Source organism: Gracilinanus agilis, chromosome 3, assembly GCF_016433145.1.
Source record: "Gracilinanus agilis isolate LMUSP501 chromosome 3, AgileGrace, whole genome shotgun sequence".
Lineage (NCBI taxonomy): Eukaryota > Metazoa > Chordata > Mammalia > Didelphimorphia > Didelphidae > Gracilinanus > Gracilinanus agilis.
The window spans coordinates 308,779,920-308,804,420 of record NC_058132.1 but is presented as its reverse complement, the minus strand read 5'-3'; the positions used below and the strand labels follow the sequence as shown (position 1 = coordinate 308,804,420).

Below are 24,501 nucleotides of genomic sequence, written 5' to 3'. Positions count from 1 at the left end.
ACACACAAAGTCATTTCACCAATTTACTCACTTTAAACACATGCCAGTTTAGGTAAGTCAATAGTTAGAGGAAATGATGTCATTAATGATGCTAAAAGTTACAATACTTTAAAAATCTTAAATTCTATTTCTGGGTACTCACAACTTTTATCAGAAGAAAATAGTCCAATTGGCCACATGTTTCAGTAAAAAGTAGCCAAAGATCGTAGATGTGGGAGCTCTTATTAAGTGGAAGAAAAGAAAGGAAGAAAAATTAAAAGTACTAAACAAATATTAAGGGCTAATACTATTTTAGAATTCTAATTTTTCATTTAAGCTCCATTCTAGCCTGTAAGTTCCTCAGAGGAAAGTTCATGTCTTTTAAGTCAAATCAAGTCAAGAAATATTATTTAAGGCCAGCTAGGTTGCTTAGGCCTGGAGATGGAAGGTCCCGAGTACAAAATTGACCTCAAGACACTTTCCAGCTGAGAGCTCTGGGCAAGTTTTCTTAATCCTAGCCCCTTACTGTTCTTCTGCCTTAGAACTAAGTGATACTTAGTATCAGATCTATAACAGAAGTTAAAGGCAGATAGATAGGTAGATAGGTAGATAGGTAGATAGATAGATAGATAGATAGATAGATAGATAGATAGATAGATAGATAGATAGATAGATAGATAGAACTTAGCATGTGCTAGGCACTATGTGAAACCCTGAGAATACAAAGAAAAAACAAAACAGTTCTTGCTCTCAATGAGCTCACAGTTGAATGAGGGAGATAACATGCAAACAAATATACAAATAAGCTAAATACAGGTCAAGGTGGAGATAATCTCAGAGGGAAGGCACTAAGATTATAGAGGACTGAGAAAGACATGTTATAGAAGATGAAACTTTAGCTGAGACTTGAAGGAAGAAGCCAGGAGGTGGAGATGAAGAGAGAGGGTTCTGGGCATAGGGGAACAGGCAGTGAAAATGCCTGGCAAAAGAAGGGATGACATGAAAAAAACATCAAGAAGGTCAGTGTCACTATATCAGACTATGTGGGAAAGTATAAGGTGTAAGACAATGAAAAGGTGGGTTTCCAATACAGAGTATTGACTCCAAAACAACCGGTAAGGGTTTTAAAAAAAAAAAAAAAGATAAAGGAGAACCAGAAGGCTAATGAGCTGTTTAGTCAGTGTAACTGTTATGGAGAGCTGTGGTTACAGCATGGTAAAACTTATAGCACCTTTTTAAATAAATTTCAAGTTCTTTTTCTCCCCCCCACCCCCTCCATTTTTGTACATCTGCACTGATCATCCATCCATCTATCCTTCCCAAATGCCTGGAATACATTTTTTCCTCATCTCCACACATCACAGAATCCTTCTACAAGACACAGTTCCAGCCTTTCCTGATTCTCCACCCCTCAAACTGCTATTGCTCTCCATTCCAAACTTCTTTGTATTAATTCTAATTATTATGCATATATTTGTATGATATCATTTCCCCTGTTGGAATTCAATTTTCAGCATATGAATTATTTCATTCTTTGTATTTGTATTCCCAGCACTTAGCATAGTACCTGGCACAAAGTAATACCTTAGTAAAACTTGATTTTTTTTTTATTATTTCCATAAATACCTTCTGGCAAAATGTTGGATTCATAGTGAGAGTTATTTGGCTGTGAAGCCTTTCTCTTTCCAGAACAACACTAAGCTTCCTGTACAAACACTGTATCAATATAAGCAATGCCCTGTACTTTTGGAAAATGACCCACAAATTCCCTAGAGAAAAGAAAAGGCCAAATCAACTTTTAATATCTCTTCTTTTTAAAAATCTTCTCTTCATCAAATCTGGCCTCAGACACTTCCCAGATGTGGGACGCTGGGCAAGTCACTTAACCCCCATTGCCTAGCCCTTACCATTCTTCTGCCTTAGAGCCAATACACAGTATTAACTCCAAGATGGAAGGTAAGGGTTAAAAACAACAACAACAAAAAAAACACAACTTCTCTTCTTTCTAATAAAGTCTTAATTTATTAGTATATAATGAGACACAAAACAGTACAGTAGGTAGAGTTATCTTCAAAGTCAGGAAGACCTGGGACTCCTAATACTTAATGGCTGTGGAACCCTGAGCAAATCACTTAACCTCAAGGTCCCTGGTAAATCCTTAAGACTATATGTGAACTTCAGGGTAGGTGATCTGCATTAATAGTGGGGATTTCTTCAATGGGACTTTCCTATATAAATGAAATGGTGGGTATAGTTTGTTAAAAACATACTAATGCTTGATATCTTCACAATGTATAAATATATATCGTAGAATTTTGAACTTTATGGAATTATCAAGTGAAACGATAGTCTATGTTATTAAAGAAATAAATTTTTAGAAACTGGTCTCTTCTATAATGAATCATTTCAAATAGAGTAAAGAACTCACTACTATGGATATGACTATGATGGTAAGAAAGATGGTTTTTCCTTTCCTTTCTGGTATTATTGTAATGATTCTGATCAAGATTCTTTTAGCATAAGGGACTGAAATAGCTGAATTATGGCAATCATACTATAATATCCAGCTTCCTTGTCTGGCTCTCAATGAGAAGAGTACAATAACAAAGCGAGAAGCACGGTGAACAAGAATTATTAGAAACACTAGGAGATACTCTCCAACAAAATATCCATTTAATCTCTGACTTGTATTTTAAGGTTGTGATGACTGCTTATTTCAGTAGCTTCAGTAGCAGGCATCTAACAAAATGGAGTATCACAGAAATCTTTCATTTCCAGCCTCTCAATTTCTCAATTCTATACAAAACGTTTCCATTAAGCTGATCTTTTCTCCATTTATTTAAATTCAAATCACAAAGAAGTTTGGAGAATAGACTGCTAGATTTAGACTTGGAAAAATCTAGGTTTAAATCCTACTTGCAACTTAAGATCTTTGAAGGTACAGACAAATCACTTTTCTAAATCTTAGTTTACTCATCTGTAAAATGGGAGTGATAATACTTGTGTTATCCATCTTATTAGGTTGTTCTACACATCAAATGTGAATATATGTTTAGGAATTTGCAAATTAAAAAAAAATTTTTTTAAACCCTTACCTTCCATCTTGGAGTCAATACTGTGTATTGGCTCCAAGGCAGAAGAGTGGTTAAGGGGTAGGCAATGGGGGTCAAATGACTTGCTCAGCGTCACACAGCTGGGAAGTATCTGAGGCCAAATTTGAACCTAGGACCTCCTGTATCTAGGCCTGGCTCTCAATCCACTGAGCTATCCAGCTGCCCCAAATTTGCAAATTTTTAAGTCTCCTCAGTTGTGTGTGTGTGTGCTATTTTTTGTCAAACATCTGTAAAATTATCCTAAAATCCAAAGTTTAAGATCTTTTAAAGTAATTTTAGGAAAAGAAAATTGCTAATACCACAAACCAAGAAAGTGGATCTTCTGGAAAAGATGCCATAAGGATGCCTACAGAAATCACACACTAGGGGGCAGCTGGGTGGCTCAGTGGATTGAAAACTAGGCCTAGAGACAGGAGGTCCTAGGTTCAAATCAGGCCTCAGACATTTCCCAGCTGTGTGACCTTGGGCAAGTCACTTGACCCCCACTGCCTACCCCTAACCACTCTTCTGCCTTGGAACCAATACAGAGTATTGATTCTAAGACGAAAGGTAAAGGTTTAAAAAAGAAAAAAGAAATCACACACTACATCAAGACATCCAGAGTGAACTTTGAGATATAGTGAACTGAACTGAAGGAAGCTGAACTTATTTATTCTGATTGTAAACTCTTATGCCAAAGGGTAATGCCTCCAATTACTTTTTTTTTTTTTTAACCCTTGTACTTCGGTGTATTGTCTCATAGGTGGAAGATTGGTAAGGGTGGGCAATGGGGGTCAAGTGACTTGCCCAGGGTCACACAGCTGGGAAGTGTCTGAGGCCGGGTTTGAACCTAGGACCTCCCGTCTCTAGGCCTGACTCTCACTCCACTGAGCTACCTAGCTGCCCTCAATTACTTTTTTTGTCAATGCATCTATCAATCATTTTTTCTTTTCCTTCTTTCTTTTCCTCTTATCCCCCAGGTTGTTGTAATTCCCTCTAGGTAAGGTGCAATATTTTAGACCCCTCTAGTGAGAGAATTTTTAAATGTATAGGTTCCATATGTAGAATGATTCATTGGGGAGACCTGACATGTTAATCTCCTAGAAAACCCAAGTGAGGAGATTTAACATGCGGGTCTTCTAAAGAATCAGAGGAGGGGATTATAAGAAAGAAATTTACCCTCCCCCCTTTCTGGGGTTGCACAGGTAACTTCATCTCCTGTCGCCTACCTGCATACCTGGTGTCAGCCTGAATGTGACCCTGAAGGCTAGGACAGGAGTAGGGGAGTCAGGAGGTTACAAAGCAGGAAGTTCACTCTCTCTCTGTGTCTGGTACTCTGCTAAGACACTTCCGTGTAGGCAGGGGGCCGTGGAGGTATGAGGGGGAGAGTTCTACCAGTGGAGCCACGTGGAAAGTTAGATTAGGTCCCCTTTTCTATCTCTCTCTCCTCCTTATCCAAATAATCCTAATAAATTTTATTAGATTCTAAGGACCAACTCCTATTTTAATCAAAACATCTCTCTCAAGAGTTCACCTCAAAGTCCTAGGATTTTTCTCTTTTGGTACTAATCAATTTTTATGTTTATATCTTACATTTTCAAGAAGTTTTATTGATATTTTCTGTGTCTTATGTCAACAATAATTATCTCAAGTATCCCTCCACCTATACCTTCCAAAGGGCCATCGAAATGACAAGAAGTAATTTTTTATAGGGGGGAAAAATCAGCATGACTAACTGGTACACTGGAAAACTCTAAAAAACATGTGCAATATATAATCTCTGTGAACTTCCTGCCTCCACAAAGGGAGAGGTTGAGAGTGACTTCCTATATATCTTTTTCCAGGAACTTTTGGTCTTTATAATTTTGTTAAATTTACTTTTGACTTTTTCGTTTGTAGTTTTGTGGTTTTTTTTTTTTTTTTTTGCTATTTACATAGTTATAATTACTGTGTATATTTTTTTTCGTGGTTGTATTTTTTTTTTACCTCACTCTACATCAGTTCATATGCATCTTTCCATGTTTTTCTATATTAACTGCACATACCATTTCTTACCAAGATAGAAATATTCCATTATGTTCACAATTCCATACATTTTGTTTAGCTGTTCCTCAAATGATAGGCATCTACCTTTTTTAAAAACCATTACCTTCTGCTTTAGAATAGATTCTAAGTACCAAGACAGAAAAGTAGTAAGGGCTAGGCCACTGGGGTTAAGTGCCTTGCTGGGGGGTCACATTGCTAGGACCTGTCTGAAGCCAGATTTGAACCTAGAACCTCTGGTCTCCAGGCCTGGCTCTATCCACTAAATCACCTCACTGCCTCACATCTACTTTGTTTACTCTTAGTAATCACAAAAAGTGTTGCAATTGTTAGTTTGGGGTATTTGAGAACATTGTTCTTTTCAATAGCTTCCTTGGGGTATAAGCTAAGCAACTTAATCATTTGGTTCAAAGAGTATGGATGCTTTAATTGCTTGTACTTTCCAAGATAACTAAACCATTTCACAAAATACACCAGAAATGATTAGTGTGCCTATCCTTCCACAATATCTCCAACATTGATTGTTGACATTTTTTGTCTTTTTCCCACCATTTTGCAAGGTATGAAGTGAAACCTCAGGGTTATTATTGGTTTGCATTTCTCTTATTACTAGGGATTTGGGGCATTCTTTCACACACTTATTTTTTTATTCTTATTTTTTAATTGTTTATAGAGTTTGGAATATCAAAATCTTATCAAAGAAACTGATACAAAGATTCCCTTACTAATTTTGCCTGTATAGTTTTCCAGTTTCAAGTAATCAGAGTTTTCTTTTTCCTTTTTGTTAATTGTTTCTATCTCTTCTTTGGTTAAGAATACACCAACCTATAGCTATGAGAAGTATATAATCTGTTTCTCTTAAATTTTCTATTATATGATTGTTAATATTAATGTCACTCCCTCATTCAGAATGTATTATGGATTGTGATATAATATAATATAAAGTGTGATTTTTGTTGGACTTCTTTCTAGTTTTTAGAGTAGTTTTTATCAAGTATGGAATTTTTCCCAAATAATTGTTTTTCCCCACTATATGAAACATGAAATTATTAACTTCTATTGTTTCTGAGTCTTCCTTGTCCAATTGGTTCCATTAATCTATCTTGCTTCTTTAAATAATACCAAATATGATAAATGTTGAAGGGGATATGGAAAAATAAGGAAATGAATACACTGTTGGTGGAATTGTAAAATGATCCAAGTATTTGGGAGAGCAATTTGGAATCATGCCCAGAGAGTTATAAAACTGTGTATACCTGCATACCACTGTTGGGTCTATTTCCCAAGGAGATCCGGGGAAAAGGAAAATAACACGTATGTTCCAAAATACTTATAGCAGCTTTCTTTGTGGTGGCAAAGAACTGGAAATTGAGGGGATCCATCAATTGGGGAATGGTTCAACAAGTTGGTACTGTATGACTGTGATGGAATACTACTATGCCAGTGATGGGCAAACTATGGCTCACGGGACAGATGTGGCCCCTTGAAATGTTCTATCCTGCTGCACGATATTATTCCTAATCTGATGAATACAATGAGTAGGATACAATACAATGAAACTTCGAAAGAACTGTCTTAGAAACAGACTGACAAATGAACATTTACTTTCCTTTGGCCCCCCCACTTTAAAAAGTTTGCCTACCACTGTACTATGCTATAAGAAATGATGAGAAAGTTAATTTTTTAAGAGCTTAGAAAGACCTACATGAAATCATGGACAGCAAAATAAGAACTAAGAGAGCATTATAAAAAGCTATAGAATTAATAACCTGTGAAAGTCCACCTCCAGAGACAGAACTGGTAAATAGAAACATGAAAGACAAAATTTATATAAACATTTTTTTGGTTGGGTGATGCATTCTATGGTGTGGGGAAAGGGGTAAGGGATGAGAGACACTTGGGAATTTCAATGTAACCAACCAACCAATAAATGAATGAATAAAAATAAAAAAAAACACAAGTAATACCAGATGGATCTGATGACAGCTTTATTACAGATTCTGAGGACTGAAAGTACTTATTCCCCCTTTGCTTCTACTTTTCATTATTTCCTTTAATATTTTAGAACATTTTATTTTCCAAATGAATTACTATTTTTTCATGTTCCACAAAGTAACTTCCCTTGGCAATCTGAATGACATAGCATTAAAAGTATGAATTAATCTGGGTAGTATTGTCATTTTATTATATTGACACAGCCTACCTACAAAGAACCAAATATTCCTTCAGATATTTAAGTTGCTATTTATTTTTTTAAGGAGTATCATGTAATTTAATTTATACAAATATTTTGGATGCTTTGGTAGTTTGGGTCCCCAGATATTTTATACATTATGTAGTTGTTTAGAATGGGACTTGATTTTATATTATTGATTCTTGTGTTTTATTATTATTGTACAGGAAGGTTATTGATTGTTGAGAATTTATTTTGTAGCCTGTAACTTTGATGAAACTATTGTCTCAATGAATATTTTTTGCTAATTATTCTTTATGATATTCCTAGTAAATGGTCATGTGATCAGCAAGTTGGGAGTTTTATCTTCTCTTTACTTATCTTATGCCCTTGATTTTTCTCTCTTGTGTTATCATTGCTTCTATTATTTCAAGAACTATTTCAAATAATAGTGGGGAGAGTGGTCATCCTTGTTTCACTACTGTATGTGTTGGAAAAGGTTCTAGTGCAGTGATAGTGAACCTATGGCACATGTGCCAAAAAGAGCACACAGAACCCTGTCTGTGAACATGTCTGCAGTTGCCCACCAGTTCTTTACTAAAAAGCCAGAGAGACTTGGAGCAGAGATGTTCCTCTCCCCCTCTCCATGAGCCTGAGGACATTTCTCCCATCACCTATTCCTCTGTTGAGCAGCCCAATGTGAGCACTTCCTCCCTCTGCTTTCTGGGGTGATGCAGGGGGCTCACAGGCAGCTTGAAGGTGAAGTTTGGGCACTCAATCTCTAAAAGGCTCACCAATACTGGTATATACGTAGAATCTGCCAAACTATTTTCCATTAGTCCCAGCAGTTTTTATCAAATAATGATTCCTTATCTCCAAAAATCTTGATCTATACTTTTGTCAAATGCAACGTTGTTATAATCTTTTACTACCATTTATGTCCTTTCCACTGATCTACCTTCCTATTTCTTAGCCAATATCACATATTTGATAATTACTACTTTATAATACAATTTAAAATCTGATAATGCTAGACTTCTTTCTTTTACATTTCCAATTAATTCTTTTGAAAGACTTGATTTTTTTGTTCTTCCAAATGAATTTTGTTTCTTTTTTCTAGTTCAATAAAATAATTTTTTGGTAATCTGATTGGGACAGTATTGAATAAGTAGATTACTTTAAGTAGGATTAACATTTTAATTATATTGGCTTTGTCCTCCATGATCAATGAATATTTCTTCAATTATTCAGACCTGACCTTATTTGTATAAAAAGTGTTTTATAATTATGTTCATGTAATTCCTGAATTTATTTTAGCAAGTATGCTCCCAGGTATCTTATTCTAGTGATGGTTATTTTAAATGGAATCTCTATCTCTTCCACGTTTTTAGTAATATGTAAATATGCTAATGATTGTGAGTTTATTTTATATCCTGCTACTTTGTTAAATTTATTTCTCTTTTTCTTCTTTTATTGATATTACTAACATTTCTAATACTATGTTAAAAAAAACTGGTGATAGTGGACATCCTTGTTTCACTCCCAATCTTATTGAGAAAGCTTCTAGCTTATTCTCACAGCAAATATAATACTGACAGTTTTAGGTAGATACAATTATAATACCTTTTAAGTTAAATTTTACAAATCAAGATGTGTTGGTTAAGCTGGTATTCTTCTTTACCTAAAATTTTACCTTAAAGTTTAGGTCAGAGAGAAATAGGATATTGTGTTGGGAAAATAAATCAGTCTTTAAGCATTCTTGTAACCCACTCTTTCAACTTTGTCTATCATTTTTAGTTTTATTATTCCACTAGGATTTTATGAAAAAGTCTTTGTCCAACTCATCTATACCTATTACAACTTACAGATTTTGATCATATCCTACTCTGAGCATTTTAAATTCCAATCTGAAGTCTTGATTTTTAATAATCGTTTTTCATCAACAAGAATTATAAATAACACAAAACTTCTCAAAAGTTGTTATCAAGTCTAGTGCCCCTTTAAAATTAAACCTCATTTGACAAATAAATTATTATGATAGGTATAAGAACTAGAAAGATCTCTTAATCCTAACCTCTCATATTACACATAAGGTAACAAAGTTCATAGAATTTAAGTAACTTGCTGAAAGTCATGCACTCATTTCTTAGAATTCTTTCCATTTGTTAAATTTAGGCTCAAATAAAATTTCTTTGGATACACCTACTCAGTCTGCCATAAAGGCAATATTAAAAACTATTTTGTTTAAAACATTTTTAAACATAATTGATGACCATTACTTTATAGCTTGTTTTCTCTGTGTCAATAAGCTGAATTCAAATTTATTCTATTTAAGTATTTAGTATTTGAAGGTGGGAAAAGAAAGTAAATTTAATAATTATACTAGAATATTAAAACCTGAAAGAAAATAGTTCATTAAGCACTAGAATTAAAAAAACAAACAAGAAAATAGGCTAACAAATGGGGAGAAATGTATAGGAAAGGTCTATTAAGGCTACTAAAACATGCAGTTTTTAAAAATAAAAAGGTCCAAGGGAATAAAAAGCTTGTCAGAACTGATTAGACTTACTGGGTTGTCTGTAGAATCATCAGCCAACTGTAAACCAAAATAATCTCTCTCAGTTAAATCAAGATGTTTGAAGACTATATCCAAGAGAACTTGTCCTTGATCGTGTTTCTAGAAGAAAAATGAGAGAAAAAAATTATGCTCTCACGCATACTTTGAAATTCTAATCTAGTCTTTTGGCACTAACCCATTAGGATTGGGGGTTATTTTCATGTGAATTCTATGTACAAAAATGAGAAAGAAAAATGAATACTCCAAAGTAATATGACATGATTAAACTTCCCAAAATGAAAATACATTTTTAGTGATCAAATTTGGATAAGTCACATTTAAAGGGATGCTAGCTTTTGGACAAACAAAATCAAAGTAGTTAAGAACCAGAATAAAAGACAGAGTAGAGAGAAAAATCTTTGCACCAAAAATTTCTGATAAAAGTATAATATTAAAGAAATCAAGGAAATTGACAAAAAAATATACAAATGAAAAGTCATTCTTCAACATATGTGTTTGAAGGGAATGCCCACTTTCAGAAGTGCAAACGCTTACCTATTATATGAAAAAATGTGCTAGGTCACTGATAATGAAATATGTAAATTAAACAACTCAGGCTTCAATTCTTACTGATCAAATTAGCACAGATAATAAATGATGAAAATAGTCAAGCATTATAGGAGCTATGAGAAGACAAATACACAAATATGCTACTGGTAGAACTGTAAATTCTGACAATTATAATTATGAAAGAAGTGTTTATACTGTTCATATTCTATAATCCATAGACCCTACTCTCAAGGAATTCAGAGACATTAAAAAAAAGTCTCATGTAAACCAAAATATTAATAGCAGCACTTTGTAAAAAATAGTAGTAAAAAACCGGAAACAGAAGGATCACTGGTTGGAAAATAGCTCTTGATTTAAAGTGAGGTATATTGATATAATTAAATGTTATTGCAATATAAAAATAATCTATTTGGCATTTAAAGTCCTATGTGAGTAGTCCCCTTCTTAATTTTCAACTCATTCTTTCCAAACACTCTACAATTCAGACACACTAGCCTATTTGTTATTCTTAACACTCAATATTCCATCTTCCAATTCTGCTTTTATTAATTGGCTGTCCTCCAGGCCTGGAATATGCGCCTTCTTTACCTCTACACCTCCTGGCTTTCATACTTTCTTTCAGAATTCAGCTCAAATTCTACTTTCTGCAAGAGGTCATCCACCAAGGCCATCCCACCTCCCAACAAAACTCTTACAGCTAGCATCTTCCTTTTGAGATTATCTTGCATTTACACTGAATATATTTGTACAAGATTTTTATATATTTTATTATTTAGATATTGCCTCTTTTGAAAAGGAGTTCCTTGAGGACAGGGACTGTGTTTCTGGCCTTTTTTTGTATCTCTATCACCTGGCACAATGCCTGGTACTTAATAAGAGCTTAATAAATGATTGTTCTTGTTATCATAATTAGTATTTCCCAACATCAAGAGTATCAGTAAAATATCCTAGTTATCTACCTGTCATCTCTCTCTCTCTCATCATGTGACCAATCTATTTTTCTCTTGGTCTCATAAAATTCCTTGATCATGTCATTTAGTTCTTTGGAGATTCAAATTGGTTTATATGTTACAGGTTGCTTACACCCACCATATGCCTTTCTGTTACTCTTTAAGTAATATTGATCTTCAGTTCTTTGAAAGCAGTAGCGTCAAATGTCATATTGACAAAGAAACTGGCAAAATTTTGTTATTGAAAAGATAGGCCTTCCATTCTGCAGAAGCTTGGGACTTTGCAATCTAATATGTGCGCCTCTTCCTTTTCAACTCTGGGCTCAGCTCATTGTCCACCTGACTCATTTGATATAGATACAAAGCACTAGACAAGCTCTTATAGGATCTCCTTTCAAATATATGTTGAAGCCTAGGCAACAAACATTCCTCATCCGTTTCTCCTTTTCTGTAAATATGAACAAGTCAGACTCCTCTGAATGATTACAGGTCTTTGACAGAAGATTCTGCTATATTTTAGGGGTTGGTATAATCCAAACAATATAAATTACAAGAAATATGGAGGACCTCACCATACACAGAGGATTCCTCTTCAATTGGTATCTTGAATAGTATGTATCTCCCAGTTTTATGCCCTGCCCTATTTTTATTATCAGGTGGTCACTGAAGGTTATTTCTGTTGTTCCATTTTTTGAGGAATCTTAAAAGATGATCTTGATGTATGGTTGTGAGAGACCTTGTTGTAAAAAAGCCAATAGTAAGGTGGCATAAACAAATGTCTTTTTTATAATAAAAAATAGTACAAACAATGAAATCTTATATTGTCTTTTCCTTAAGTCAGATAAGATTGTAAAGATGTGGTCCACTCTTGATTATTGCTGGCAAAAGTCCACTTGTTCCCTCCTAATCTTCTTCTTGAGGATATCTTCAATTGTTAGAGAAATGACTGTAAGAAAAATTTTATAGATTGCAGAGTAGGCACATAAGTTGGCAGTTGGTGATATTTACTTGGTCAAGATTTTGTTTTCAGGAATACAAACAAAAAGATCCTCAGGACTTGCTTAAACTGTAACTGCTCTGGAAACATCTTTAATGATTGCAATATCATGACATCTATCCATGAAAGTTTCAAATAAATTTGAATTGAATTGAAAATATTATATAACAATCAAATAATTTTAAATAGAGAGAAGGAAAGAATAAGCTTTTATGCCAGGCACTGTGCTAAACACTTTAAATATTATCTCATTTGATCCTAATAACATGGACTTGTGAAATGTATGTTAGACTCCCTCCATGGTCTCGAATAAGAACCCTTACTCTGATGGAAAATCTGTTGAACTTGGTGTCATGAAGTAATTTCAAAAACTGCCTCTCACACTAAATATTTAAGGAAAAAAAATCATGAACCTCTGAAAGGTAAACAATCTAGTCTGCTCTCCTTCTCCTTTTCAACTCTGGACCTAACTAATCTGTCCCAGGGCCTTGAGACTAATATAAATATCTGTTGAACGTGGAGTCATAAAGTGATTTCAAATTCTGCTTCCCAAATTAATTGTCATCAAAGTCAAGTTATATCCTCACTCTCTTCTATAAAACGAGTATAATAATATCTACAGTCACACCATTGTAAGGGACGCCTATATTTAGTTTTGGGGAATGAACATTAGGAGGTCAATATTTTACTTATGTATTCCTTTTTTAAAAAATTACAGGGGGGCAGCTGGGTAGCTCAGTGGCTTGAGAGCCAGACCTAGAGATGGGAGGTCCTAGGTTCAAATCTAGTGTCAGACACTTCCCAACTGTGTGACCCTGGGCAAATCACTTGACCCCCATTGCCAAAAAAAGAAACTACATTTTTTTTTCAATTAAGAATTTATTTTCTTTTCCTCCCAACTCTCCCACTCTTGGGGGGGTGGAGGAGAAGAAAAGAGTAAAATCCTTGGAATATATACTCATGGCCAAGCAAAACAAATTACCAAATTGATCATATCCAAAAAATGTATGTCTCATTCTACATCACCAGTCCATTAATCTTTTCTATCAGGAGATGGGTAGCACTATATTAATCCTCAGTAACTATGGTTGGCCAACAAATTGATCAGAGTTTTTAAGTCTTACAAAATTGTTTGATTTTATAATTTTGCTGTGTTTTTTTTTGGTATAAATTGTCCTTCTGGTCCTGTTAACAACACCCTTCACTTACCTTTCCAGTATTTTTATACTTTGTATTCCTCTCCAAAGACTATATACATTCTAATTACACTAACCTACACATTGCTCTTGGAATATTCCATGTCATTTCTAGATTCTGCATTTTTACTGTCTCCTGTTCTGGAAAAGGTCATCCTCAACACCCTCTCCTGGCTTCCCTGGTTTCCTTAAGACTTGGCTTAAATCCCATCTTCCCCAAGAGTGTGATAATTAGATTAAGTCTACACTGCCCATCTTTAGATTTAATCACCAAAGGTGAAAGCACCTCTAATTCTGGGAGGTCCTTAACACCCAGCTGTGCTAGAGTAAGGGACGAATCAGAATCAATGGACCACCCCCTACACTTTCTATGAGAAAGCATCTATTGTGATTGGTCACACAGGCTTGGGGAAGGCACTGGAAGTGACACATACATGACCCATTTAAAAGAGGGAGTTGAGTGAGTGAGGCTGCTTCTGGTTTGGTGAAGGGGATCTGAGGGAGCTTTGCTGGTTCGTGACCGAGACTGTTCCACGTGGTGAGTTTAAAGATTGAATCTTCCTGAACTTCTATTAAGAAACTTCCCTTTATAGACTCTGTGAATGAAGTTTGCTCCATTCAATTTTGATTTGAGATTATTCTTAATTGAGGATTGATAATAGTTCAATCCTCTGGCGACCATCTTTAATATACTGAACCCATAAAACCTCTTTTTAACCCTTACAGAGACCTTCCTTTTTCCTCCTACTGCTAGTGCTTTTACTCTGGGATTACCTCCCATTTACAATATGTAAATCTTATTTGTATATAAATGTTCTTTTTACACTCAACATGTCTGAAATCCATTATACTTTCCCCCAAATCATCCCCCTTTCCCAAATTCCCTATTGTTGCAGAAAGCACTACCATTCTCTCCTAGTCATCTAGACCTGAAACCTAGGTGTCATCCTCATTTTCCATAACTAGTCTGTTGCCAAGATGCACTGATTTTACCTTTATGATCTTTCTCAAATATGACCTCTTCTCTCCTCTGACACTGTTAATACTGGTGGTACAGGCTTTCATCACCTTCTGCACAGTCTCCTTGCCTGAAACCTCCCCCACTTCAACTCATCTTCCAACCAACTATAAAAGCAATAGCCTAAAATACAGGTTTTAATAAACTGCATTAGCTCCCTATTGTCTCTAAGACAAAATATAAAATCCCGTTTTGCCTCTGAAGCTCTTCATAGCCTAGTCCTTTTCATGCTTTTCAATCTTCTTACACCTTACTCCTTCCTTCCATGTACTCTATGATCTAGTAACATTGATCTCTTTGCTGTTTCTTATATATGACACTGCATTTTCACTGACTATTCCCCATAAATGGAATTTTCAACCTCCCATATTTGATTTCTAATGTCTCCGAATTTCTTCAAGATTCAGCAAAATTCCTAACTTCAGATCTCCATTAATACTAGTATCTTCCCATAAAGATAAATCTCCATTTTACCCTGTATATTATCTTGCATGGTTATTCACTTGTTGTTTCAATTAGATTATGAATTCCATAAGGGCAGGAACTGATATTGCCTTTCATTTTATCCCCAGATAAGCAAAATACCTAGCTCAGAATAGGCTCTAAATAAATACTTGTTGATTTGACTTATTGATTTATCTCTCTTATAAAAATATGAGGATTTTGAGAGTAGAGAAATAGCATCATACCTGGCTCACAATACTCATTTAATAAATGTTTATTCACAGTTTTATTCACTCTTTATTAGTTAATAAAAGGATTCTCATCTGAAATATTCCTTTTGTCATTTCTTACAACATAGTAATAGCAGCAAGGTAGCACAATAGGTAAGAGTGCTAGGCCTGGAATCAAGAAGTCTTCCTAAATTCAAACCTGGCCTCAGACACTAAGCTATGTGACCCTGAGCAAGTCACTTAACTCTGTCTGCCTTAGTTCCTCATCTGTAAAATGACCTGGAGAAGCAAAGAGTAAACCATTCCAGTCTCTTTGCTAAGAAAATCCCAAATGAGGTCAAACTAAGAGTCAGACATAACTGAAATGATTGAACAAAAACAACCCAATAGTATTTCACTATATTCACATATCACATGTGAATATCACATGTGAACATTTAAATAGGCTTTTCAGGTCTTGGAAATACTTCACATATATATTAACTCAATTAATCTCACTAACAACCTTTAAATTTGTGGGGAAAGTACATATTGTCTAAGGAGACCATGCTTCAAACCACAATCAGACTAAAGAAACTAAACTTAGAAATAGGAAGTGATATTATAAGGGGACTTTTCCTTTTACAAAAGGCACAAAATAGGATTCTTTTATTTGCTCAGGAGACCAGCAGTTCTAACAATGATAAGAAACTATGTTTAAAGACCATCAAAAACAATTTTAAACAAACTATCTTTGTTTATAAATGTTAGAATCACTAAAATAGGCTAACAGTTGCTTCAGCTTAAAAAGTATGATGACTTTTTCAACTTAAATGTGCACATACAATATAATCAAGAGGAACACAAGGAGTTCCTTCTAACATTCTTCTGTCAACAATCTGCTAATTTATTTATACCCATTTGAAGTCATTACCTATTTAAGATAAAGTAAAATACATCTTTATCAATCTATTTAATTATTTCTTCAGTGAATGAAGTGGGTATACAATGTATGCTTCAGTTAAAGCAAGAAAATCATTAAGTTTTACAGCTGAAAGGGACGTCAGATATCTAATTCAGAAGATCTCTAGCCTGCCAAATTGGATTTACTGTGCAACATCCAAATCACCACTGGAAAGCTTTCGAGTTTAATCTAGCACATATTATATGCCAATTATATGCAAGTTACTATGTCAGAATATAAAGGCAAAAAAAGAGAAAAGTTGCTTTTAAGAAGCATATAGACTACTAGCTTCCAGTGTGAACTAAAAATGGACATAAAAAAATCAACATAAGACAATTTGAAGAGGAAAAGAAGACTGAAGCAGGGGGAAGGGAATGAGTAGAACTCTTAAAGGAAGACTTCATAGAGTTGGCACCTTAAAGGAAGAAAAGAACTGAGAAACTGAGACAGAAGGAATGCATTGTCATCATAGGAAATATTTGATGGTGGGTGACAGGATGTTAAAAAAAAAAGTTAGTTTGGATGGGGTATAAACTGCATTAAAAGGAACAATATTAAATAAGGCTAAAAAGTTAAGTTAAAGAACAGATTATATAGACGGCTTTACATGCAAGGCTGAAGAATTATAACTTAGAAATAAGTAACAGGCAAAATAAAATCTTTACAAAAAAAGACAAGAAATTATTGAAAGGTAATGAGCAATAATATGACAAAGTGAGAGAGACCTAAGACACAGGAAAATTATTTTGGCAGTTATATGAAAGAAGTACTAGAGAATAGAAATGTAGGGGCTAGAAATGAAATTAGGAGGGTATAGCAAGAGTTTTGATGACAAATGATGACTTGAACTAGACTAATGACTATTAGGGAGAAAGTGGTCCAATGCAAAAAAAAAAAAAGGTAAAAGGTAAAAATGGCAAGACAACACTTATTCATACCTTTCTCTATGACTGGATAAGAGATTGAGGTAGAATTGAGGATAACTCCAAGGCTTTAAATCTAGGCAAGTTGTAGGATGGTAGTGCTCTCAAAATAAATGGGACAGTTCAAAGGAGAAGGATTTAAGGGCAAAGATGAACTCCATTTTTTAATATGTTGAGTTTTAGAAACTTGTCAGATATCCAGGTAGAAGAATCTAGCAAGGAGTTGAAAATTAAAAAATGGAAGTCAGATAAGAGAGCTTAGAAATAGATGTATAGATACGAGTCATCTGGATAGAGATGAGAACTGAACCATAGGAAAGGGGAAGGGGGTCCAGGACTGAGACTTGGGGAAGCCTCCAGGGATGTTCTTCTCTTTTATATGAAAACTCTCTCACTTGTGGATCTAAATAGCTATTCTGTTCCTTTTAGGACAATAGTATTCCATCACCAACATATACCACAATTTGTTCAGCCATTCCCCAATTGAAGGGCATACCCTTGCTTTCCAGTTTTTTTGCCACCACAAAGAGTGCAGCTATAAATATTTTTGTGCAAGTCTGTTTATCTATGATCTCTTTGGGGTACAAACCCAACAATGGTATGGCTGGATCAAAGGGCAGGCATTCTTTTATCGTGAACTGGAAAGACCTCCAGGAATTGATGCAGAGTGAAAGGAGCAGAGCCAGGAGAACATTGTACACAGAGACTGATACACTGTGATAAAATCGAATGTAATGGACGTCTGTACTAGGAGCAATGCAATGACGCAGGACAATTCTAAGGGATTTATGGAAAGGAACACTACCCACATTCAGAGGAAGAACTACAGGAGTAGAAACATAGAAAAAAAACAACTGCTTGGACACTTGGGTTGATGAGGACATGATTGGGGATGTAGACCTGAAAAGACCACACCCATGTAAGTATCAATAATGTGTAAATAAGTCTTGACTGACCACACATAATAAAACCAGTGGAAATGCGAATTAGCTAAAGCAGAGGGGGGCGGGGGGGGTTTGAGGGGGTGAAGGGGAAAGTAAAAACTAGAGTTATGTAACCATGGAAAATTTTTCTAAAAATAAAAAAATTATTAAACTCTGAAAAAAAAAATAGCTATTCTGGGTTTAAGTACCATTTTTTTGAAGGTGGGTACACTTTATTATACATTGATACAGTTTTCCAGATCAATATATATACAGCCTTGTAGTTTGTTCCTCTGGCATCATGGGGTCACAACTTGTGCTTGAATTTGAATTTAAGTGAAGCAGAAATGCCAAAAGTCTTATCCCCTCACTCTCTTTTAGAATCTTCTAAGCCCCATGGTGAGACAAAATTCAAGACAACAGTGATGGTCCAGGATACATTATATAACCTTCGCACCATCAATATCTGATCGAGCTCTAAGTCAGGGGTCTGCAACGTATGACTCTTTCTGCAGGAGCCATAAAGTCAATTGTTTTTCAGGCGCTGTTACAGGAGCCGCACTGTGAGCACTGTATGGCTCTCACGAAATTACATTTTAAAAAATGTGGCGTTTATGGCTCTCATGGCCAAAAAGGTTGCCGACCACAATGCCTGCTTCAATCATCTTCATGGTCATTGGAACAAACTGTTCTCATCCACCCATTCTTATCTTGGGATTTGAGGCCTGTAGGATACCCTCAATCCTGTTTAGCCCATCTGCTGAGATGGTTTTCTAGGGAATCTTGAACTTTTGTCCAACTTATCTCTACTGGACATTTAGAATTGGATGTCTAATAGGTATATGAAACCCAGCATGTCACAACACAATTCGTTATCTTCTCACACAAATGCATCCTTTTTTTAAACTTTCCTAATATTTTCAAGGCCTGCATGTTCACAGAATCATCCTGTAGTTCTCATTCTTGTTCTTACTCACCTCTCATAATGAAGCAGGAGTCAAATCTTGTCATTTTTTTTTCTCTAAAACATCTCATGTTTGTCCTCTTTCCTCCACTCATTCAATTATGCATACAGCCACAATTTTAGGTCAGACCTTCAACAATTTTCACCTGAACTATTACAACAGCCTGCTAATCAGTATCTGCTCCTATCTATTCTCTACTCAACTGCTAAAGTGATTTCATGGGATATCCACTCCTCCCTCCCCCAATTTCATCTATGTACTTCTTTTACTTATTTATTTGTTTCTTTTTTAGAAACATTTTCCATGGTTACATGATTCATGGTCTTACTTTCCCCTTCACACACCCCCATAGCCAATGCACATTTCCACTGGTTTTAACATGTGTCATCAATCAAGACCTATTTCCACATTATTGATAGTTGCATTGGTGTGGTAGTTTTGAGTCTACATCCCCAATCATGTTCACATCAACCCAAGTGTTCAAGCAGTTGTTATTCTTCTTTGTTTCCTCTCCTGCAGTTCTTCCTCTGAATGAGGGTAGCGTTCTTTTCCATAAATCCCTCAGAATTGTCCTGGGTCATTGTGTTGCTGCTAGTACAGAAGTCCATTACATTCAATTTTACCACAGTGTATCAGTCTCTGTGTACAATGTTCTTCTGGCTCTTCTCCTTTCACTCTGCATCAATTCCTGGAGGTCTTCCCAGTTCACATGGAATTCCTCCAGTTTATTATTCCTTTGAGCACAGTAGTATTCCATCACCAGCATATACCACAATTTGTTCAGCCATTCCCTAATTGAAGGACATACCCTCCTTTTCCAGTTTTTTGCTACCACAAAAAGCACAGCTATAAATATTTTTGTACACGTCTTTTTATCTATGATCTCTTCGGGGTACAAACCCAGCAATGCTATGGCTGGATAAAAGGGCAGGCATTCTTTTAGAGCTCTTTGGGCATAGTTCCAAATTGCCACCCAGAATGGTTGCATCAATTCACAACTCTACCAGCAATGCATTAATGTCCCAATTTTGCCACATCCCCTCCAACATTCGTTACTCTCCCCTTCTTTCATTTTAGCCAATCTGCTAGGTGTGAGGTGGTACCTCAGAGTTGTTTTGATTTGCATTTCTCTAATTATTAGAGATTTAGAACACTTTCTCGTGTGCGTTTTGATTTCTTTATCTGAAAATTGCCTATTCATGTCCCTTGCCCATTTATCAATTGGAGAATGGCTTGATTTTTTTTATACAATTGATTTAGTTCCTTGTATATTTGAGTAATTAGACCTCTGTCAGAGTTTTTTGTTATAAAGATTTTTTCCCAGTTTGTTGTTTCCCTTCTGATTTTGCTTGCATTGTTTTTGATGTAAAAAACTGTTTAATTTAATATAATCAAAATTATTTATTTTACATTTTGTAATTTTTTCTAACTTTTTTTTTGTTGTTTTGTTTTGTTTTTTTTAAACCCTTGTACTTCGGTGTATTGTCTCATAGGTGGAAGATTGGTAAGGGTGGGCAATGGGGGTCAAGTGACTTGCCCAGGGTCACACAGCTGGGAAGTGGCTGAGGCCGGGTTTTGAACCTAGGACCTCCTGTCTCTAGGCCTGACTCTCACTCCACTGAGCTACCCAGCTGCCCCCTTTTTTCTAACTCTTGCTTGGTTTTAAAATCTTTCCTTTCCCAGAGATCTGACAAGTATACTATTCTGTGTTCACTTAATTTACTTACAGTTTCCTTCTTTATATTCAAGTCTTTCACTCATTCTGAATTTATCTTGGTGTAGGGTGTGAGATGTTGATCTAAACCTAATCTCTCCCATATTGTTTTCCAATTTTCCCAGCAGTTTTTGTCAAATAGTGGGGTTTTGTCCCAAAAGTTGGGCTTTTTGGGTTTATCATACATGGTCTTGCTGACATCACTTACCCCAAGTCTATTCCACTGACCCTCCCTTGTCTCTTAGTCCGTACCATATTGTTTTGATGACTGCGGCTTTATAGTATAGTTTAATATCTGGTACTGCTAGGCTCCCTTCCTTCACATTTTTTTTCATTATTTCCCTTGATATTCTTGATCTTTTGTTCTTCCAAATGAACTTTGTTATAGTTTTTTCTAATTCAATAAAAAAGTTTTTTGGTATGGCACTAAATAAGCATATTAATTTGGGTAGAATGGTCATTTTTATTATGTTAGCTCATCCTACCCATGAGCAATCAATGGCTTTCCAATTGTTTAGATCTAGTTTTAATTGTCTGGAAAGTGTTTTGTAGTTGTATTCATATAATTCCTGTGTTTGTATTGGTAGATAGATTCCTAAGTAGTTTATATTGTCTAGGGTGATTTTAAACGGTGTTTCTCTTTCTAACTCTTGCTGCTGTGATGTGTTGGAAATATATAGAAATGCTAATGATTTATGTGCATTTATTTTGTATCCTGCAACTTTGCTAAAGTTGTTGATTATTTCTACTAGCTTTTTAGTTGATTCTCTAGGATTTTTTAAGTAGACCATCATATCATCTGCAAAGAGTGATAGCTTAGTCTCCTCATTCCCTATTTTAATACCTTCAATTTCTTTTTTCTTCTCCAACTGCTACTGCTAGTGTTTCTAGCACAATGTTAAATCTATGTGCTTCTAATATGCCATAGTGAATTTTCTGTTTCTTCTACCTTCCTTTCCCCATATAATCCTATTACTCATTTTTGTTTTTTCCTAAAATCACTGAAACAGAACAATGCTATCCATTGTCCTTTTAAATTTTTTCCTATAATCCAAAAAGGTATTAGAGTTGTGAGAAGATATTTGTTTCTTATTCCCTATGTTTGCATTTCTAAATGTCCATTCGGCTGTGGTCTCTTCATTAGGAAGGCATAAAAATCATCAGTTTCTTCTTTTCCTTTTATTTGGTGTTGCCTAATAAATTATTCTTGGTTGTATCCTTTATCTCTTCTGTTTTTTAATACTGGATACCAAGCTCTATTCTCTTTCACAGTGGTAACTGCTAAATCTGTGAGTCTTCTTATAACCTCTTAAACAGTACTTGAACTTCAAGCTAAAACTTGAACTTTTGGATATCTGTAGTTTTTTCTTTGATTTAAAAGCTTTGGGTTTTGCCTTGGATGTTCCTTGAATGTTTTCATACTGGGAGTTCTTTCTGGAGATGATGGGTGGATTGTTCTAGTTTCCAATTTAACCACTGCGGGCATTGGGTCAAAATGACAGCTTAGAAGCAGCAAAAGTTGAGTCCTCTTATGGGGAAAACCAAGGAAGTTAACTTAAATATTATATGTGGGTTCAGAAAGGGTGAGTAGGAGACAGGAATGACAAAAGGTGGGACCAAACAAGTTAGGGAGACTGGGCTTAAGTGCTAAGGAAAATGTCTGTTGATAGAAGTAACAGGCCTAACTGTCACCCTGCACCGTCTAGACAAGGGGCCTGTGGAAACTAGCAAGCAAATGACAAGAGTTTGTAACAAATGTAATTAAGGGAACTATGGTAAAGGATGGGAATAGGGGTTTCTACACTTCCAGACTATGGGCAAACCACAGGGTCAGGGGAGGGACTTATCTATACTGAACTGAGACCTAAACAAGGCAGGGCCCAAAGAATAGCAGGACTGAAATGGGTATCCTCACAGCAGAGTCCTGACACACTCCAGCGATGTTGTAGCTCTTCCAGGACCACTGGCTGTACTCTTTCAGGTGGGTACATTCTGGGAGCTGACCCAGCCCAAGTTAACCTACAACTCAGGTTGGGATTAATAGTCTCTACCAAAAATCTCCCACAAGTAGAGGACAGTCTTCCTTCAGGATCCCAGGGAATCAGGGTACAAATTCCACTTCCTCTGAGGTCTTCCAGGGTCAGTAACTTGTCCCAATCACCATGGAGTCTGTCTCAGAGAGAGAGAGCCACACTTCCTGCTTCCCCATTCCATTTAGAATTCTCCAGCCCTTCCTGCTAGGTCTCCTAAATAATAATTAAGTAATCTTCTCACAACAGTCCTCTGTGAAAACTCTTCCACACCAATCAAAAGTGCTTCGAGGGGGACACAAAACCAAATATAACAATAGGACAGAGCTGGGGCACCCTCCTGCTTGATTCAACTTAAAAGGTATGCAGAGAAGATTGAATTCTTGGGTTTAAGGAAAAGAAAGAAAGAAGATCTGAGGACGCTTCCCCTACCTACTGTGCTGAGACTCAGGGTGCTTTCTGGGATCTTGCTACCACAGCTACCTGAGGCTCAGGGCTCTGACCACAGCTGGCAGGGAGGCAGTTGGAGGAGAGGGGCAGAGAGGAAGGCTGCCTGGTCTCAGCCTTCAGCCACTACTCCTCTTGGGCCTCTGCCTCTGGAGATTTTGGCCTCAGGGCGCATCCAGCTCTGCAGATCATCTTGACTGGCTTAGTCCAGTCTAGCAATAGTGCAAATAAGAAGCTTTCAGAGGGGAGGGAAGCTCAATCTCCAAAACCTCTCCCCCACCTACTGCATTGGGACCTGTGGTAAGATTCCAGCAGACTGGGATCCCAGGGTGAAGGCTGCAACCTCAACCAGAATACCTTGATTACCACCATGGGAAGCTCAGGGCTCTGACCTGGCAGCTGGCAGGGAGGAGGCTGACAGAAAGAAAGAGAGAAAGTGGGTAACTACCTTCAATCTCCACATGCATACCTTCACCTTTAGCTTCTGCTGGCAGCTGGGGAAGATAGGGCCTCAGAGCTCATTAATACAACAAGCCAGCTCCATCAGCCTAATCCAGTTAATCAGCAGGGCAGAGAAGAAGCTCCTTCAGGACAGAATAGCCCAAACCCACAGAACTAGCAAATAAACAGATGAGCAAGAATAGAGCCAATGAACTGGGGGGAGGGAGGAAAAAATATGAGTAAACAACAGAAAAAGAAAAAAGAAATTCTAATTAACAGCTTCTATCCAGGTAATGAACAAAGAACAAATGGAACAGAGGAGAACTAAGGAACACCAAGCAAAAACTCAGGAACTCCAGCAAATTGGACACAGGCTTTGGAAGAACTCAAAACACAATTCAAAAAACAAAAAAGAGAGGCTGAAGAAAATTGGGGAAAGAACTTAAAAAGCAAATTAGGTCATATGGAAACTGAGGCACATGAACTAAAACAAGAAAATAGTGTTCTAAAAGCCAGAATTGACTGGCTTGAAAACGAGGCAAAGAAAGTAAAAGATGACCTACAAAGAAAAATAGACCAAAAGGAAAAGGATGATCAAAAAGTCAATTTAACTACTGGTTCTAAGAGTTAGGGATAGTATTCATTTATAATTTTTTGAAATGCATTAAACACTTTTATCATAATTTTGAGATAGTCCAATAATTCTTAAATCATCTTTCCTCGGTCTGCTTTTCAGGTAAACTGTATTTAATAGAATATGTCTTAGTTTTTATGGGTTTTTTTTCAAACTTTTAGTTTTGTCCTACATATTTAAAAAATTGTGTTGGGTTACTGCTTTCTGTCTACTCATGCTAATTTGGAGGATT

At 36.0% G+C, this 24,501-nt stretch overlaps 1 protein-coding gene across 1 annotated transcript in view; it reads right to left on the bottom strand.

Moving 5' to 3' along the window:
• The window catches only part of PTPN4 (protein tyrosine phosphatase non-receptor type 4), a 244,163-nt gene that overhangs the window by 119,507 nt on the left and 100,155 nt on the right, over positions 1-24,501 (bottom strand). Inside the window, exon 3 of the mRNA XM_044669925.1 lies at positions 9,857-9,964. Coding sequence (XP_044525860.1) covers positions 9,857-9,964 — 108 coding nt within the window. The remainder of the gene's footprint in view (positions 1-9,856; positions 9,965-24,501) is intronic.